Genomic DNA, 19,820 nt, shown 5'->3' on the forward strand with positions numbered 1-19,820 from the left:
GAATCTACCTCTCATTTAGGTCAGAGATCTCACAAATGAGCACTATTGGCCAGGGAGAGAGTGGCCATGAAAAAGCAGAGAAAATATAATACTATCTTCCAGTACTAAACAAAGAACTCAGAAAGTACACTCTTATCAAAGCATTAACAAGAATAATTTAGTATTATTTGAAGACAAGGGCATAGACAGCACACTGATGTGTTTTAAAGGCACTAATTTTGTGGATGCTGCCATCATCATCAAAGAATGCCCAGTAATTTATGACGGCACATTTAATTAAAAGTGAGCACTTCCGGAACCACTGAATTGAGATGACAGTCTGTACATTGGAGGTCCCCAGTATATTACTATAATAATGTTACGGTTCTCAGGGAAAACAGATTTCATCCCCCCATGAGAATGCAATGAAGAAGAAGCAATGTCAGCTCATCCGGATGGGAAAAGTAGACTTTCCTGCCAGGCTGTCCAGCTCCTGTCAAAGAGTAACAACCCTATATAGCTAATGAATTTTGATTTCCTCAAGAGAAGCAGGTGGTGTACGGCATCCCCACATGGCCCATCATCTCAGGGCAGATCACATAGCTTGTAGTGCCTGGAGAATGCACAGGTACTGTATCTAATCTGTCAGAGACAGAGCTGGTAAATCACAGAAAATTTTGCCATTTGTCTACTGGTGTGCTAAGTGAGCTTTCTATCAATCCTGAACTAACAAACTCCTCTCACAGCACTATAAATATCCAGGATGACAAAACAAGTTTCCTAGGGGATGGTTATTTGCATTATAAAAGATTCTTCCTTTACAAAAAGATTCCATTCCAGATTTCTTAAAAAAGAGAGCTTTTCTTAAGTATCTTCAAATGTGTCGTGATTTATGAAGTTATATTTACACACGTTTTAGAAAGGGGAATAACGTTTATTAAGTCACCTGTTTGCTGCCACTTATATCATTATCTTATTTAGTTCTCAAGCCACAAATGGAACATGAGCAAGCCAAACAAACTTGTGAGAAGTCTGTTAGGAAATGTGATGGGTAAAAATATGAAATTCCATCCTTACAATGAGAAAACATTGAACTGGCATCCAGAACCTGGCTTGCTTCCCCAGGTCTGCTCCTACATTGGGCAAGATCCAAAAACTCTCGCAGAACTTCAGTCTCTGCATCCACAGAATAAGGCTGGTGAATGCGAACTTTAAAATCTCTTCCAAAGCCATGGTTCCTAATCTACAATATTTCAATCCAGAATCAGCAGGGATGACAAAAGCTTTTAAGAGAAAATTAAAGTGAGAATGGGCTTTTTTGCTTTACAGCTTTTTCTTTAAAACATGATTAAAGAGATAACCATGGCTTTCATTAGATTCAATTAGTAATTGTATCATAAGCTGAGGAAATAAAAAAGGAGAAGAAGACATAATTAACCTTAATCTATTGATTTCATTTTATTTTAACATAAGTCTCTGTTTATGAGAGGATACTAATTAAAACCACCAGAAAGTGTTCACACATGAATTGGTGGCAGAGGAATAACTGTATATGATCATGGATATAATGGGTAAAAAAATAAAAATGAAAAAAAGTACAGTCTTTTTAATGAAGGTAATCTATGTTTTATATGTCATCTTGTTAGGAGTCATTTTACAATCCAGAAATCAAGAAAAGGATTACATACACTGTTTTGACACTGACTCCTCTTGTTCATAGTTTGATGAAGACCTAGCTGATGGGATGCCATTGTTAATCTCATTTTCTTCCTTTAGTGTCTATGTTATTAATAGCTCTGTCAATGCTAATGCTAATATGGAGACAGAACAAAAAACTCCCAATTTTAATAGTTTGGAGGCAAGTAAGAAATGCAGTTGAGTGGTTAGAATACCAACCTGAGAGTCACCTACCTTGATTTCTCCATTACTCACCTATTCTAATGACATGTCACATTTCAATGTGTCCATTTATCCATTTCTAAGACACTTGGCTCTAAGTGCTTTTTAAGCACTTTTGTGAAAGATGCTAGAACAGTGTGCAATGATAATGTCTTAACCACCTCCTTTCACCACTTTTAACTCTAGTTCTTCCCTTAAATCTTAAATCTCATCTCTGTGGAACTGGCACCGTTAAGCCACAAACCACAGTTATGTTCTTAGAGATAACACCTATTATTGATCACTTATTTTGTGCCAACCACTGTGCTAATAATGTAATTATATTGTTACCTTTTACTCTCAAATGATGAATAAGAGTAACAGTTTCTTCATCTTACAGAAGAAATCGGGCTTGAAGATTTTAATGAACTAGGAGGCTTTGAAATTTTATAAGGCTTATCTGATCCCCCAATCTTGTGCTACTGGCAACTATATTATTTTTTCTTTTGAAATTCCTTCTGAGAATTCTTATACAAGTAGGGCTTGGTGCTTACAATATGGTATTTAATTATGTAGCTATTTATGTTCCTCTCTAGATATTTTGGGCGTATGTATTTCTTGCTGTAGATGACATCTGTCATTCACTAAACCTAAAATCAATGTGTAGCAGAAGAGGAAGAAGAGGAAGAAGGGAGAAAGAGAAGGCAAGAGGAGGGAAGAAAGAAAAGAGAGAGGGAAGCAGGAAGGGAAGAAAGAAGGAAGGAATGAAGGAAAAAAGAAAGAAAGAAACTTCTCTTGTTATGAGAATAAGATGTGGGGTTTTTTGGTCCTGTCCACTACATCTATCAACCTAAGGCACAAGACAAAATTGACTAATATGAGGCAAAATACAAGTCATGGGCATCCATTTTTAATGTGACAAATCTCAGCAGAGACAGTGTAGAGCTTATCACAGTGATAGTGTCTTCTTGATTTGGCTACTTCCTGTAATCTGACAGAAGCAGCAGCTCTCCTGCGTGGCAAGTTTTGTAGTGTGCTTCTCAGAGTAATTCCTGCAAGCTCAGCTACGTATTTGTCTTCAATGTCCCAATAATTCTGAGCTCTCTTTAACCTGTAATATATTCCTTTCTGCTTGAATTAGCTAGCACTGATTTGATTATCTACAAATAATTCTGATTAGTTACTTATCAAATTAATTTTGGTTCCTATATTAGTTAAATATTGCTGTGAGGATGCCTGGGTGGCTCAGTTGGTTAAGCATTTGCCTTCGGCTCAGGTCATGATCTCAGGGTTCTAGGATTGAGCCCCACATCGGGCTACCTCTCCCTCTGCCCCTCCCTTCCACTCTTGTTCTCTCTTTCTATATTAAATAAGTAAGTGAATGAATGAATGAATAAATAAATAAATAAAATATTGTCCTGTAATAAATTACTCCAAAATGTAATGGCTTAAAACAATAAGCACTTAATATCTCATAGTTTCTGTGGGTCATGAATATGGGCATGACTTAGATGGGTCCTTTGTTTCATGGTCTCTCACAGGGTTGCAGTCAAGTTGTTGGACCAAAGAACTGAGGTCTTATCCAAAGCTTAGCTGGGGAAAGATCCTCTTCTAGGGTCACTTAGTGATTATTGGCAGCATCCAATTTTTTGAGGGCTACTGAAATGAAAGCCTCATTTTCTTGCTGGCTGTAGGCTGACTGGCTCTAGGTTCCTTACCACTTGGGCCTTTCTAGATGGATCTTGCTTCATGATAATGTTCAAGCCAAGAAGGTTATGGAGCCAGTCTGCTAGCAAGACAGAAGTCAGGGTCTTTTGTAACCTAATCATGGAAGTGACTTCTTGTTACCTTTGCCAAATTCTGTAGGAATCAAATCACACAGAGGGGTGGGGATTACATAAGGACTTAAATATCAGAAGGCAGGACGATTAATTTTGTATTAACTTGGCTAGACCACAATACCCAGATATTTGGTTAAACACCAGCCTAGAGGCCACTAGGAAAGTATTTTTTAGATGAGATCAACATTTAAATCAGTAGATTTTAGCATACTACCCTCCATAATATAAATGGGTCTCATCCAATCAGTTGAAGATCTTAAGACAAAAAGACTGTATCTCCCATAGGGAAGAAGGAATTCTGCTTCTAGACTTCTTCTGGACCCTAGTTATAACATCAACTCTATCCTGGGTCTCCAGCCTGCCAGCCTGCCCTGAAAATTTCTGACTTTCCAGCCTACATAATCACATGAGCCACTTCCTTCATTTTTCTCTTTATATATCAACAACCTATTAGTTCTGTTTCTCTAGAGAACACTGACTAATATAGCCAGGTTCATTAGAGGACATCTTAGAAGTCTGCCTTCGACAGTTCCAAAAGGAAAGTAATAGTGTTTTATGTTAAACAACACTCCCCTTCCAGAAGATATTATTTTCAAAAATTTTAAAAGATTTTATTTATTTGAGAGAGACCATGAGCACAAGTGGGAGTTGGGGGTTGCATGGTGCAGAGAGAGAAGCAGACTCCCCCGCTGATCAGGGAGCCTGACTCAGGCTGCATCCCAGGACCCTGGGATCATGACCTAAGCCTAAGGCAGATGCTTAATTAACTGAGACACCCAGGCACTCCTCCACTTCCAAAATAATTTAAAATGTATTCAAGGAAACATTTTAGAACAGGAAGGGACCTTAGAGATCATCTAGTCTAATCCTATTATCTTATAGAGGTGGAAACTGAGATTCAGATAGTATAAGGACTTATTCAACAGTATTCAGGAACAAAGCCAAGACAGGAACTCAGTTCCTTTCATAATGCTCTTACCATTGACCCCTGAATTATCACACGTTGAAGGTTGAGGATTGCACTGGTGGCCTGAAGACTGATTATAGTGAAGGAAAATCTTCACGGGCAGATGAACTATTGGTCAGCAAGATTGCTCTTCCCTTGAGTTGCTCTTCCCATAGTGGTAATGGTTTTGTGCTGGTGCCTCCTCATCCCCCAATCCAGATTCCTTTATGATCAATGGCACACATAGCCAAGACAGTAGGCTGGGGTCATGGATGCTGCCAGTGGCTATGGAACACAGTAAAAATAACTGGCCATATGGGGATTAAACCCCTGACCTTGGCCTCATTAGCGCTGAGCTCTAACCAACTGTTAGACATGTATTGTATTGTTTGTCTTTAAAGCTATTTTTGAATCTGCTATATTACTTTTTCATTAACATCTGGTGGCTGGAAACAATTTAATTGATTTCTACAGTGCTTTTTATCAGTATAGTATGTTGATGAGTGAGTACATAAAAAATTAATCTTGCATTTTAATAATATCTAAGTTAAAATGGACCCCCTAAAAAACAAAAACAAAAACAAAACAACCCTGAAATAAGAATTAGGCAAACAAGAGCCACTGTGATAGATTTTCTTATTCATTGCTGTCTACACATGATGAGAAATCTAGGTCTAAATTGTCAAACATTGCACTCAACCTGAGTGTTCATGATTTGAGGCAATTTGTGGAGATTAAAATCTTGGGTGTTCTAATGCACATCAACAATAAATCCTGTTGCTTCTTCTTGTCCAACCCAGTAAAAATCAATGCTTTTAGGTAAGAAGTGTTGATTACAAATTATTTTTGAGCAGTTATTTTAAAACGACATCTGAGCTCAAGTGAGAGTTTGACTTAAAGTCATTTAATCAAGGGTATTAAATTAAAGGATCACTCTGCCCTGGTGTGATGGGTTGCAGAAGGAAGGGAAATGAACATTAACATGCATTATGCCAGGTGCTTAACGTGTGTTATAACATTTGATCCTCACTACAAACTAAGAGGCAGACATTTTTAGCCACATTCTATTGCTTAGGAAATTTAGGGTCAGAGAAGCTCAATAACATTCTCAAGGACACATATTTCTCAGCCACCTGGAGAGCAGGAATAAAACTCGAGTCTATTAACTACATTACCCATCTCAGGTTCTTTTTGCTTTGTTCTGTATATCATCAGATTATATTTAGCATATATATTATAAGGTCAGATTCTTTATCCTTCTATCTTCTGCTCCTCTTCACTTCTTATCTCCCAAAAGCACTTTGCCACTTGCCCATCTCCTGCCTTCTCTAACTCTTGCATATATACACATTCATACCACACACACACACACACACACACACACACACACACACACACATATGCACACTTCTGGCAGAGGGGCCAAAGGACAAGATTAGTATTTGGGAAGCCAGAACTCCAGTCTTGATTCCATCTGTCTCTCCATACAAGTCACTAATCTCAGCTTCCTCATTGGGTAACACACCTGTTTCCTATTGTCTCGTTTCCTTCTAAAAGTATATAATTAAATGTTTACCATCAAGTATTTTTACACTTTAATATCTATACTTCCTTAAGTGAAGTAGGATATGATATTATCTGGTTATTTAATGCCTCAATACCACCAGCAGTTCCAAGCCTCTCATCCTGCACTGTCCAACACAGAGCCGTTACTAGCCTCATGGGGCTATTGAGCAATTGATGAATGGTTGGTTTGACTGAGGAACTAAATTTTAATTTAACTTAATTTAATTTGAATTTAGAAACTGAAGCTGGGGACAAAACACACAATCTTTATGATTTCACTAGGACTAGATTTCACTTCAACCATCGACACTTCAGCATCGGATTTAAGATGTATAAAATACATATGACAAAAGTCTTAGCTTAAAAACAAGAGTGTAAAATGTCTTATTAACATTTTATATTAATTACATTGTTTCTTTTTCAAGTTTTTTTATTGTGACTACTAGAAAATCTAAAACTATATCTGTGGATTGCATTATATTTCTATTGGAAGGGACTACTCTAATCCCTTCTTACTGATATGGTAAGTCCAGAGTAGAGTCTAGATATATGTGTCTTCAGGTGTTCCTGAAGTCCCACTGCTGTTGAGAACAACTGTCAAAAGTTGTAGCAAAGTCTTTTTATAGCAACTCTTTCTTTTTAAGATTTTTTTTATTTATTTGAAAAAAAGAGAGAGCATGTGTGCACATGAGTTGTGGGGGGAGGTGGGGGATCAGGAGAGGCAGAGGGAGAGGGAGAGGGAGAGAGAATCTTAATCCGACTCCACTATGGGCCTGATCTCACAACTCTGAGATCATTCGTGAGCCAAAATCAAGAGTCAGATGCTTAACTGACTAAGCCATCCAGGCACCCCTGTGATTTAGTTTTTAATGTAATAGTATTAGATAGTTTTTCTTTTTTGGATCATTCTTCTCCATATTAATTGGAAAAATTAAAAAGTCTTAATTTATCACCACTTTATAAGACCCAAATATTACAGAAGAGTTGTAACTCACTTTAAATGTTACAATAATACTGTAAACCTGGGGTAGGGATGATACAAATTATTTTCTACAGAGACAAAGGAGAGCCACCTTCAGAAAGCTAGCATTCCTCTCTGTCCATTGCAGAGGAGTTCCAGAGGTGAAAGGGCACTGCTTTTGTTTTTTGCATTTGTTTTTGTTTTTTGAGCATGGTAATGCCAATTATAATAAGTATGAAAAGATTCAGAAGGAAGGATAGTGGACATAATAGATTAACACTTAACATCTCCCCACCTTCCTTCTGGTGTGCCTTCATCTATCAGAGGCAAAAAGGCTAAAAAAACCCACATTCTACAAGCTTCCTAAACCCCAAAGAACAGATATAATTTAAGTCTGGCACAATATAAGCATCCGTGTGACATTTGAAAGGTGAGATGTGACCCAGAGGCCACAATCTAGTAGCCAGGTTAACAGATGAGTGAAATTCCCTTTAACCTAATGTATCTAAAATATTATTTCAACAAGCAATTAATGTAAAAATTGTTAGTAAGCTGTTTTATATTTTTTCATAGGAAGTATTTAAAATACAGCTTCTATTTTACCCCTACTGCCATCCTTATTTGGAATAGCTCCTTTACAGGCATTCAATTGCCACCTGTGTTTGTAACCACACAGCTCCAGGGGTCAGTAAGCTTTTTCTAAGGAAAGCCAGATAGAAGTATAATAGGCTCTGGGCCACAGACAATTTCTATAGAGCAGTCTTATTTTTGCTTTTGTTTTTAAACAAATCTTTTCAAATGCAAAAGCTACTCTTAGTTCATGGGCCATAAAATACAGGCCCCCTCAGGCTGTGGTTTGCAATCTCAGCTCTAGTGTGGCATATGAACCCTTCTCATGGTTCTTTAACTTCTGTGCTAAATCATTCCTGCATGTGGAGAGGAGGAGGATCAAGAAGATATTGTCTTCCTGCAACAGAACTCAGCCAACCCCATAGAGAGGATTGTTCTCATTCTATAGAGAAGTGGCAGAGTCAGAATGAGAACTGTTATTTATCCAACTCCAAAGCTCATGCTTTTTGACACTACATCCTACATACTCCATTATTGAGGCTTTCTTTAGCTTGATTAATGGAACTTCACCAATCTATTCATTTAGCTTACAAGTATTTATTGAATGAGTATTTGTACATTGAATTTATTGAATAAATTCAATTGAAGTATAAATTGAAGTATTTATTGAATGAGTATAAATAATAGGAACATTGCCCCTACCTCACATTAAAGCTCATTTTTGAGAAGGCTCAAATTTCTTACGAATTTATGAGTTACAAAATGGAAGCAAAAATTGACAATCATTTGCTTACTTCAGTCAATATAGATGGCAAACCAGATAATTCAGGACTGAACCAGTTAACCCCCAGTTGGCAGAGATACAAGCATTTTATGTTCTCACTCTATTTCTAAATCAAGATATTTTATTAGCTTCAGACATAATAAAGAAGTACTAAAAGTGGTACAGAATCAAGCCATGATGACCTACATTTTAACTAATATAATAACAAAGTAGTCAATCCTTAGTTAAGCTAGTATATTAGTACAGTTTCAGCATATTTACTTAGTTGTATGATTATTTACTCCATAAAATCTTTACCCATTTTTTTTTTTTTTTGGTAGTAGCTCTCCAAAGCACTCTGGCTTTGCTAATATACAAGTGGATCACTTATTATTCTTCTTCATGAAATTTAATAAAGTCTTGTATTTTAAATTTATTTATCTTTGGACCAGATATCCATTACCAACCCCTCCTGGAACACAATTAAAATGGAAGCTGGATGTTTCAGATGTTCCTCATTTAAAATCCCAAGATACTAAATAGACGTTTTTCCAAAGAAGACATGCAGATGGCCAAAAGACACATGAAAAGATGTTCAACATCACTAATCATCAGTGAAATTTAAGTCAAAACCACAAGATATCATCTCATACCAGTCAGAATGGGTAGTTTCAAAAGGACAAGAAATAACAATTGTTGACAAGGATGTGGAGAAAAGAGATCCCTCATGCACTATTAGGAATGTAAATTGTTACAGCCACTGTGGAGAACAGTATGTAGGTTCCCCCCAAAACTAAAAATACAAATACCATGAGATCTAATTAATTCCCCTTCTGTGTATTTACCCAAAGAGGATGAAAACACTAATTCAAAAAGATACATGCATACCTATGTTTATTGTAGCATTGTTTATAATAGACAGGATATGGAAATAACTAAGTGACCATCAATAGGTAAATGGATAAAGAGGATGTGGTACATACACACAATGGAATATTACTCAGTCCTAAAAAGAACAAAATCTTTCCATTTGTGACAACAATAATGCACCTAGAAGGTATTATGCTAAGTGAAATAAGTCAGAAAAACAAAATACCATATGATTTTACTTATACGTGGAATCTAAAAAACAAACAAATGACATCAAAAAGAGAGACTCATAAGCATTAAGAATAAACTAGTGGTTCCCAAAGGGGAAGGGGGTAGAGGATAGACAAAATAGGTGAAGAGGATTAAGAGGTATACATTTCCAGTTATAAAATAAGTTGCAAAGATGAAAAGTAGAACATAGGGAATATAGTCAATAATATTGTAGTGACTTTGTGTGGTGATAGATGGTAACTATACTTATCATGGTGAGCATATCATAATGTATATATTGTCAAATCACTATGGTGTACACCTGAAACTAACAGTACTTCTAAACTATACTTCAATTAATTTTTTTTTAATTTAAAAATCTCCAAATAAACTATTTTCCCTTTAATGCCTATTCAGCCCTTTAATGTGAAGATGATCTACAGTATATCATCTCCTCTGGGAGTCTGGATTATCTTATATTCATCTATATAACTCCACATATTGCTTGAAACAGTATTTTCTACATCACAAAACTCCTAATAAATATGAATAAATACAACTTGTTTAAGGGAAGCCAAGAAGCCTGGAATTTGTCTTGTTTTTCTTTTCTTTTTATTCCTTTCTTTTCTCCTTCCTTCCTTCCTTCCTTCCTTCCTTCCTTCCTTCCTTCGTTCTTTCTTTTCTTTTCTTTTCTTTTTTTCTTTTCTTTCTTTCCTTTTTGAAAGGGAGAGAGTAAGGTCAGGAGGAGCAGAGGGAGAGAGAGAACCTCAAGCAGGCTTCACACTAATGCATAGTCCAATGCAGGATTTGATATCATATTACTGAGATCATGACCTGAGCTGACATCAAGAGTTGGAAGCTTAACTGACTGAGCTAACTAGGTGTCTCTTATTTTTCTTTTCAACTCATGTGACAAATGATATTATTTTTAGTAGGGGCTATTATTTTCTATTGTAACAACTAGATATACTATCTAGTTGGTTCTAAAAAGTCAGTATGAGAGCAACTTTCCTCCTCCAGAAGGTTGCAGATACATTTGGGTTGAGGACTGGAAGCTTGAGATATAACTCCATGAACCTTAGGAATGTTTTTGTAGTATTTCTAGAAAATGAATCCAAAAATAATAACTGTTTCTGATATTGCCAAGACTAGTCCAAAACTTTTTTTTTCTTGAATTAGGGAGGAGGGGGAGACAGTGAGAATACTAGGAGGAAAAAATAATCCATTCTTCAGAGGCTCAGAGGGAAAGTTCTAAACCACTAAATGTCATTTTATTAAAAGACTGATTTTGTTTTAACCAAGCTGTGAAATCATTATTATTAGGAATAAAATGTCAGTGGTAATTTGAAAGGACTAGTACAATTTAACAGTTAATAGTAGAATCAGTGGTTGAACTGGTTGCTTTTCAAATTTATGCTGTATATATATATGCACAGATTTTAAAATTAAATATGGAGACATATATATCTATATACATGATATCCATGTACACATATACATGTATATATATTGTGTATATATATATATATATACTTGGAGAGAGAGTTATAGAAATTTAATCATGTTTTCATTATTCTCATCCACTTTGGAATGTAAGGAGTTTGATAAAAATTCTAGTAGACTGCTTGGCCATGAACTTGTTTATTTTTCATGCATATTTATTAAACTAATACTTTTAAGAAAATATCTTCAGGCTCTTCAACCTATTCATTTTTTCTTTTTAATTATAGAGTAAAAATGCTTACAAACATTTTGCAATGTTAATTGAGAGTCTCCACGTAAGTGTTACTCTCTCAGATTACTATGTAAAATGTATTCCTGCTTCCTCTTATGCATATCTGTCAAGATCAACATCTTCATGGATATTGAAAAGGTATAGATTGAGGGAAGAGTTTCCACTACAATAAAATGTTTTTGGATTATTTTTTTACCAACTGAGACTTATTATTGAACTTGCTTGCTAACAAATGCTACATTGCTTACATCCGTAAGCTATATAAAAAAGAAGTTTTCAAAGAATGTCCCCAAGGAATAAAATTGGTATGTATGAAGGCAGATATACAACTTGAAGGTACTTTTCTGGATTTGAGTCCTGGGTCATCTTCTTTTTAACAGGGGAAGTTATGTAACCTTTCTCAACATTTCTAAACATTTCTAAAGTTATTGTGAGGATCAACACAAATAATGCCATACATAACATTACCTAATACAGTGCCTTACAAAAAAGGAAGCGGAGAGTAATCTTTGTGTTGTTATTGGGGAAAAGTATAATTGTAAGGGTAGAAGATGGCATCTAAATCTCTAAGCATAGGGAAGTTCTTTATTTGTAGCAGACAGGATGTTCTGTATTGCACTAAGCCAAAATATAAGGAAAATAAGTTTGTTAGGACGGGATTAATTTATCATTTTTATTTTTTTAAGCTTTTATTTATTTATTCATGAGAGACACACACACAGAAAAGCAGAGGGAGAAGCAGGCTCCATGCAGGCAGCCCGATGTGGGACTCGATCGCGGGACTCCAGGATCATGCCCTAAGCCAAAGGCAGATGCACTTAACCGCTGAGCCACCCAGGCGTCCCAGGATGGGATTAATTTAAATACAGCACAATCAACTATGAGAACAGCCAGCACTGTTAAACAGGGACAGGGCCAATTTTGCAGAGCACCGAGAACTCTCTGCCTCTAGTAATTATAAAGATAATTCAAAAAAACTATCTGCATTTGCATTCTAGTAATATTCATGTTTTGTAAGTTCACGGTGTGTGTCCTTAAATTTTAGGAGCAGCTTAGTAAAGTGGTTAGCACAGATTTTAAAGCCACCAGGGTGTATTGCAGTTGGCACTGAAGATAATGAACAAATATATATTCAGGTATTGTAAGCCTGTTATTAAACCACTGGTAGCTTAAAATGACCAAGGGAGGAGCATTTACACCATGGCAATCAGCAAACGGAACAAACCTAGGGTTCCCTCCATCCATCCCAAAGACCTGGTTTACCAATGCACTACTGAGGCAGACTCATATATCTTTATAGTATCTCATATATCTTTAATTGACAGCTTTAACACTTCATGGTTTATAGCCTGTAGCAAGTTATTTTGCTTTCTCTCCTTCAGTTTCCTAATCTCAAAAAATAATGTAGTTATTTCTCTGTCCTAAGTTTGCTTTGAGGATTAACTGGGTTAACTTATGTAATCACCTACTACATACTCTATAAATGGTGGTTCATATTAATAAGCTAAAGTCATGAAAGAGACAACAATGAAAAGCTCAGAAACTAAAAGTAAATGAAGAGCTTTCTGAGAATAGTGATTTTTGCCATATTAACAGGTATCATGGGCAGCCCGGGTGGCTCAGCAGTTAAGTGCCGCCTTCAGCCCAGGGCTTGATCTGGAGACCCAGGATCAAGTCCCACATCGGGCTCCCTCCATGGAGCCTGCTTCTCCCTCTGCCTGTCTCTCTCTCTCTTCCTCTCTCTGTCTCTCATTAATAAATAAAATCTTTAAAAAAAAACAGGTATCATGAGGCAAGTGATTCTAAATATATAATAGAGAAGCAATCCGCTCAACTCAAGGCTTCACTCACCATGAAGAGATTGTTGTGTGCTTTTCCACTCTCTCCAATAGGTGAGATAAGAGAACCAATCCCGACAGAGGTGCTTTCTTGGTTAGTTTGTTGTTCTGGGACTGGCTCATATAAGCTGTCCATAGAGCCTTCCTGTAATAAAAGAGATTTATGAGGCAAGAAATAATAAAATGATATTTTCATTGAAAAGTGCTTTTTAAAAAAGATTTATTTATTTTAGAGAGAGAGAGCACATGAGCAGAGGGAGGAACAGAGGGAGAGGATTTCAAGCAGGCTCATCTCTGAGCATGAGGCATGACTCAGGCCTCCATCTCAAGACCTAGAGATCATGACCCGAGCCAAAATCAAGAGTTGGTCACCTATAATACAGAGCCATCTAGGCACCTCTCCTTAAAAAGTCTTCTAACCTATCTACCCCCTTTTACAAAGTATCCCATCTAAATTGTCCTGGGCATAGAGATGAAGAGTTAATGGTATGCCAGTTTTCAACAGTGAACAAGGCAGCAAAGAAAGGCATTCTCAGCACTCTCTACAGAGCCAGGAATTTAAACAAAACTCAACTGTTGGGGAACAATTGTGCACAATGAGGCAGTTTTTCAAAAAGGGTGATGAAGACATCAACTTCAAGGTACAACTAAATAGATGCCAATGTGCACAGCAATAAACTGCGGTGGGTGTCAGGTCACAGGTGTTAGATACACATATCCCTCTAATTAGTTCTGTGTCCTTGTAGAAGAAACACAATGTGTACTTTAGCTTCTTCAATGGTAAAGTAGCAGTTTTGTTCATGTTACAGAGTAACTGCCAGGATAAAATGAATTTACAGGGTGTGCTCTGAAACAGCAAAAAAAGTATTTCACAAGTACAATAAAGATAATAATATTTATGGTATTTATATTAATAAATAATATTATGTATTTGTTTTCATTCTTTTACAGAAGAGTAAATTTTAAAATGTACGATTTTGCATTTAAAATCATTGTGAACCAGGGGCACTTGGGTGGCTCAGTTGAGCTTCTTCCTTTGGCTCAGGTCATGATCCTGGGGTCCTGGATCAAGTCCCATATCAGGCTCCCCACAGGGAGTCTGCTTCTACCTCTGCCTATGTCTCTGCCTTCCTCTGTGTGCCTCTCATGAATAAATAAATAAAACCTTAAATAAATATATATAAATAAAACAATTGTGAACCACATAATAATTTTTCTTTGAATTTGAGAAGAAAACTTACTAACTGAATTAACTAGTTATATTTTCACCTTGTGAGACAAAATTGATATAGTTGTGATGTCATCTGGAAACAGTATAAAGGGAGAGAGGCATACACTTAGTATATGGGAAATTTCTATAGTTATGAGTAACGCCAATAGTGGTGTCATTAATATAAAGGTCTGTTGAATTATGAAAGAGTTTTCTTATGTGAAACAATGAGTAGAACTATAGTGTTGCATTGAAAATGTTCTCATCTTTAAAAATGAATTTTATTATAATATAAACTAAGATTGAGTTGCATTTGCATCATCTACCTTTATTTATTTTTAAAGATTTTATTTATTTATTCATGAGAGACACAGAGAGAGAGGCAGAGACATAGGCAGAGGGAGAAGCAGGCTCCCTGTGGGGAGTCCCATGTGGGACTTGATACCCGGACCTCACAACCTGAACCAAAAACAGATGTTCAACCACTGAGCCACCCAGGCACCCCACATCATCTACCTTTAGAACATTAAACTAAAATGTTCTGTAGTTTTGTGTTGTAAACAACCTCTGCTCAAAACACATGGCAAATTGTTGGGAAAATTAAAAAGACTTAAATCATGTATGCTCTAAAATACCTAATCATGTAGGGACACAAAATCTAACTGAAACACAAAGTGGTGAGTGAATATAAAACTTTGGACCTCTTCGGTGTCCATCCACAAACAGGTAGTATTGACTAGGGCTTTGTGGGGTGAAGTGTAGGGGATATCATCCACATAAAGGAACTTCATGCTAAAATCTAGCAGCACTCATAGTTAGAAAGGAGGTTGAAAAAAAGCTCCTTCCAATAGCTGCTGGGGCCCTTGCTTCTAGGAAGGTGTAGGCCAGAAAAGTGAAATTTATCAACACAGCCAGCAAGATGGGATCTGAAATAAGCAAGCAGCCAACTGGTTCAGTGACTGGATCAGCCATACACCAACTATCACCTCAGGATAAGATCCCTGGACCAGCAATGTAATTCTTGGTTCTGAACCACAGCCTCAGAGGGACTTGAGGTCTTGCCTCACAACTAGATGTAGAAAGGTGAAGAGGGCAGAGAGGAAAGAAAAAGAGAGGGAGGAAGGTGTAGGTTGAGGGGAACGGAGGACTAGGGAGAGGGAGCGACAGAGAAATAGAGAAAAGAGAAAGAGTTTTATCATCCAACATTAACCAAAACACATGAAGGGATTAAATGCTGAGAAATAGCACTAGCTGAATTGACAATCTGAAAATAAAACCATTTCATTCCAGATAAAATTAAAATCAAAATGATGGAAAAATATTTAAGAAAGAATGTGATCTTCACAGAGTAAAATTAAAAAAGTAATATCCATTTATAAATAATCTATGATGAAACCAAACTGGCAGAAATGAAACAAGAATATCAGAGAGCAACAAAAAATAAACAATTACAGTATCCTGAAATGAGTAATATAATCAAAGAAATTTATATTAAAAAAACTAAAAAATTAGGATTAACTCTAGACCTTTGAAAAAATTAGAAAATACTGCAGAGTCTATCCATGGTGGAGCATACAAGGGTAAATAGAAAACACATAGAACATTTAATTAAATTTAGTAGTCTGCATAAAAATATACCATGGTCAATCCATATTTAATACGAGAATATAAATAAGGATGTTTCAACATTTGGATGTCTTTTTAAAATATTAAACAGAAAACTTATTATTTCAATAAATGTTTTAAGGCACTCAAAAAATTTATTATTCATCTGTGATAAAATCTAGTGAATGGGGAAGAGACAGGACTTCCTTGACCTCATTGGGATTATTTATCAAAAGCCTCAGGATGACTCAATTAGGAATAACTACATGAACGTGAGAAACAAGTCTAGGATGCCTGCTGGTATAGCATTCTTGTCAATGTGACAGAAGTGAAAGAAAAGTTGAAAATGATACAATTACTAAAGAAGAGGAAAATTTACAGATTATCTGTATGGAAATCTAAGAAAAAAAAACATAGACTACCAGAATTTTTACAATTCAGCAAAATTATATACTTGCAGTATCAATATCAGGAAGTCCATAAATGTATCTATAAATCAGCAGAAACAGATTAGGAAAAAGTAATCATAACAGGAACCAAAATTCTTAGGCCCTTAGCAACAAATTTAGTAAAAGATGTGCAAGAATTTTAAAGAGCAAATTATAAAATATCTTAATCTTCGATAAAAGAAAATCAGGATCAATGAAAAGCTACACGTGTTTGTGGAGGGGAGGACTCAACTCCGTAATTAAGTCAATTTCCCCTAAAGCTGATGTGAGACTAAGTCTATTTTAACCAAAATCCCATCAAAGATTTCATATAATTTGAAATTTACCTAGAAGCATAAAGACTTAAAAAAGTCCAAATTTTGAAAAGGGACAAGGAAAGGGTATTTTGCTGAATAAGGTTTCTACTTAGCGTTAGAATTACCCTAATAGGTATATATTAAAGATCAGGTATAAGGAAAGGGGTAGAGATAAACCGATGGGATAGAATCGAGTCCAAATAAAATAGAGGCAGCCTTGCAAATCACTGAAGAAACGGTGCACGGATAATTGATTTGTAACCTTACTGGGTTACAAAGTCATGTTAAACTCAATAACCATATGATGAGCTCAACAAGAAAATCACCCTGCTCCTAATGAGCAAGTCTTCTAAAAGGCTTATCACAATGTAAAACTGTAAGAAACATTCTAGAGTCAGAGTGGCATACATAAAAGGATATTCCTGCCTCCCTTTTGAAAGATAGACTCCATTTCAAGTTTATAGATCCCAAATAATAGCAATCACCTTTAATGGATTATTTATAGTATCCTTGGTTCACAATGGGTAGTTCATTAAGTTTGCTTTATATTTCTCTTAAAAATCCCATTTACTAAAAGATTTACAATTTCCCCCTACACTTCAATAAGAGAATGTTTAACTCTTTCTCTGGCTTTCTTTAGTGGTAAACTTTATGTGATGCTTAATATTTAAAACCATCTCTTTCCTACAGAATTAAAGATAAATATATAAATATACACCTCTACTTTTTAATTCTGAAATGGTTCTTTCCACTAAATCAATGATTTTTTTCATCTCTTTATTTTAAATGCATGTCCCATATGTTCACATTCCTACAGGCACAGATAAAATATGTTTTGAATTATGCACAAATTCCTGGCAAAATCTGAAACCCCACCCCTTTTTCACAGCTCATAACAGCACAGTAGGGTGTTGCAACACCCTGGTTGAGAGCCCATACGCTAAACAATTTTATTTATTTACCCCACAGGAAGAAATAAAAAGCACCTAAAATAGTTTTGATTTTTTTTCCAAGTACCCTGTGGACATTTTATTCTTAAAGCAATTGATTTCAACAAACTTTGGAATGCTTGAACAAAATATTTCAGTCTTTATGATGGTTCAATCTAATCAAATATGTTTCCAAACAAGCAAATTTTTAAGGACAGCTTTAAAACATGGGAAAGAGGGGCGCCTGGGTGGCTCAGTTGGTTAAGCATCTGCCTTTGGGCTCAGGTCATGATCCCAGGGGCCCTGGAATCAAGCCCCATGTCCCGTTCTCTGCTTGTGCTCCCTCTCCCTCTATCAAATAAATAAATAAAGTCTTAAAAATAAAATAAAACATGGAAAAGAGTTGCAGAAAGATTGATTCCGTGAGGCATGGCTTTGAAGAAAGCCTTTTTCAGTACATGCTCCTTTTCCTACATTACAGAGAAAGACAATGATGCTCATTAGATGGTTATATGTCTTCAATAGCAGGATTACAAACGTATGCCACACTATGCTGAGCCACGCTATGTTATAGAAACATTAGCATACTGATTATAGAACCATTCAGAGTGATTTCAGAATGCAGTCGTCTCTACTGCTACACTGCCTATTTCCATGGGAAGTATATTCATATAAACTACATATAGCTCTTTTAGATAGACTAGAAAAGAATGCACAATGCCACTTAAATCACCTGAAATGGGATTTCTCCAGTCAGATTTATATGGCACAAAGCAAAGTTGAGCACCGGCAATTATTTTGTAAATTGGGACTATATAGGCAATCAGAACTCGATGATTCAGCCTGCCACAACTCACAATTGCATTTTATTTTTCAAGATGCTCTAAGATTAAATCCCTTATCTTGGCTTAAAATGCCTCCTGTTTAGGTATTACAACCTATGTCAGCACCATCTCTAGCACTTATGTTAATCTTATTTGCAGTTTGGAAAGAAAACAAACATCAAAGTAAACCATTTTATTTCTACAAATGACAGGGATCTCCCAGCCACATCTTGAAAAACCAGTGAATAGGCATAATGTCCTGCTGTAAACACAGATAGAAATGAATAAAATTATTTTTGAAATCCATTTTTAGCATTGGCAGATGGTCACAATTGCAGGTTAGAGTTATAAAGTATTTCCAGATCTATGACTACCTGCTAACTTTCACTGATCCACTTCAGGCTAAACTAAAAAAAAAAAAAAAAAAAAAAAAAAGTAATAATGTAAAAAAGATTTTGAGAAGTGCTTGTACCCATGAATGAGCACATCTGCAGGACTGGAATAATGTATTGTACCTCGCATTTACAGCCCTGTGTAACTCAGAAAGCTGCCTCCATGGTAGTTTAACAAAGCCAACATTAAACAGAATTCATTACTCAAACAATGAAGAAGAAATTTTGATTCCTAGGATGTGTTGAAGCAAAGTAAGTAACTCAAATGCAGCATATTTTGCAAAATGTTTTCTCATATTTATAATAAATAGAAGAAAATAGTTCCTCAGAAATAGTGTTTACATATCATTCTTAGAAATTCAACATCAAAATGTTAAATAACCAGTAATTGTTTTACATGAACGTATTTTGTTGTTGTTGCTGTTAAATTACTTGCCTCTGCATAGAATTGGCTGAAGTGCTTTAATAAAAACATCCTTTTCCTCTTTCTGATGCGGACTTTTTTATAAGACCCTAAATATATTCTTTAATCACCACATAGGAAATTTAAGGTTTACCCTAATTCCATTACTTTTAATTGATACAATAAAATTAAAATGACAATATCAATGATGCATGTAAGGAAACTCACCAGTGAAAAGCAGAAAAGATTCATTTTTGAGGTGGGCTTCAGTCCCTTGTCGCTGTGCCTGAGAAAACGTGATCACCCCTTGTATGTCCTTCTTGCCTTCACAGCTGTGTGGGCAGTTCTCATGGGAGATTATTACAGAGTAAAATCCCTGCCATAATCCAGGGGATTCAGAGACCATGATCAAATAAGATGGTCTTTATTGAACAAACAATTTTTTAAATTAATGAAGAAGCCTGACTAATCAAATGAGAGCACAAGACATACCATGATTTGTATAAACAGATTTCGAAGGTGGCAATAATATTGCTAAAATATGAAGGAAACTTA

At 35.9% G+C, this 19,820-nt stretch overlaps 1 protein-coding gene across 1 annotated transcript in view; it reads right to left on the minus strand.

The window, feature by feature from the left end:
• SAMSN1 (SAM domain, SH3 domain and nuclear localization signals 1) overlaps nt 1-19,616 on the minus strand; it is a 139,989-nt gene extending 120,373 nt beyond the window's left edge. Inside the window, 2 exon segments of the mRNA XM_055313826.1 lie at nt 13,171-13,302; nt 19,494-19,616. Of these exon segments, the coding sequence (XP_055169801.1) occupies nt 13,171-13,302; nt 19,494-19,616 (255 nt within the window).
• Nucleotides 19,617-19,820: the final 204 nt, after the last annotated feature.

The sequence above is a fragment of the Nyctereutes procyonoides genome, unplaced genomic scaffold (genome assembly GCF_905146905.1).
Source record: "Nyctereutes procyonoides isolate TBG_1078 unplaced genomic scaffold, NYPRO_anot_genome, whole genome shotgun sequence".
NCBI classification, from domain to species: domain Eukaryota; kingdom Metazoa; phylum Chordata; class Mammalia; order Carnivora; family Canidae; genus Nyctereutes; species Nyctereutes procyonoides.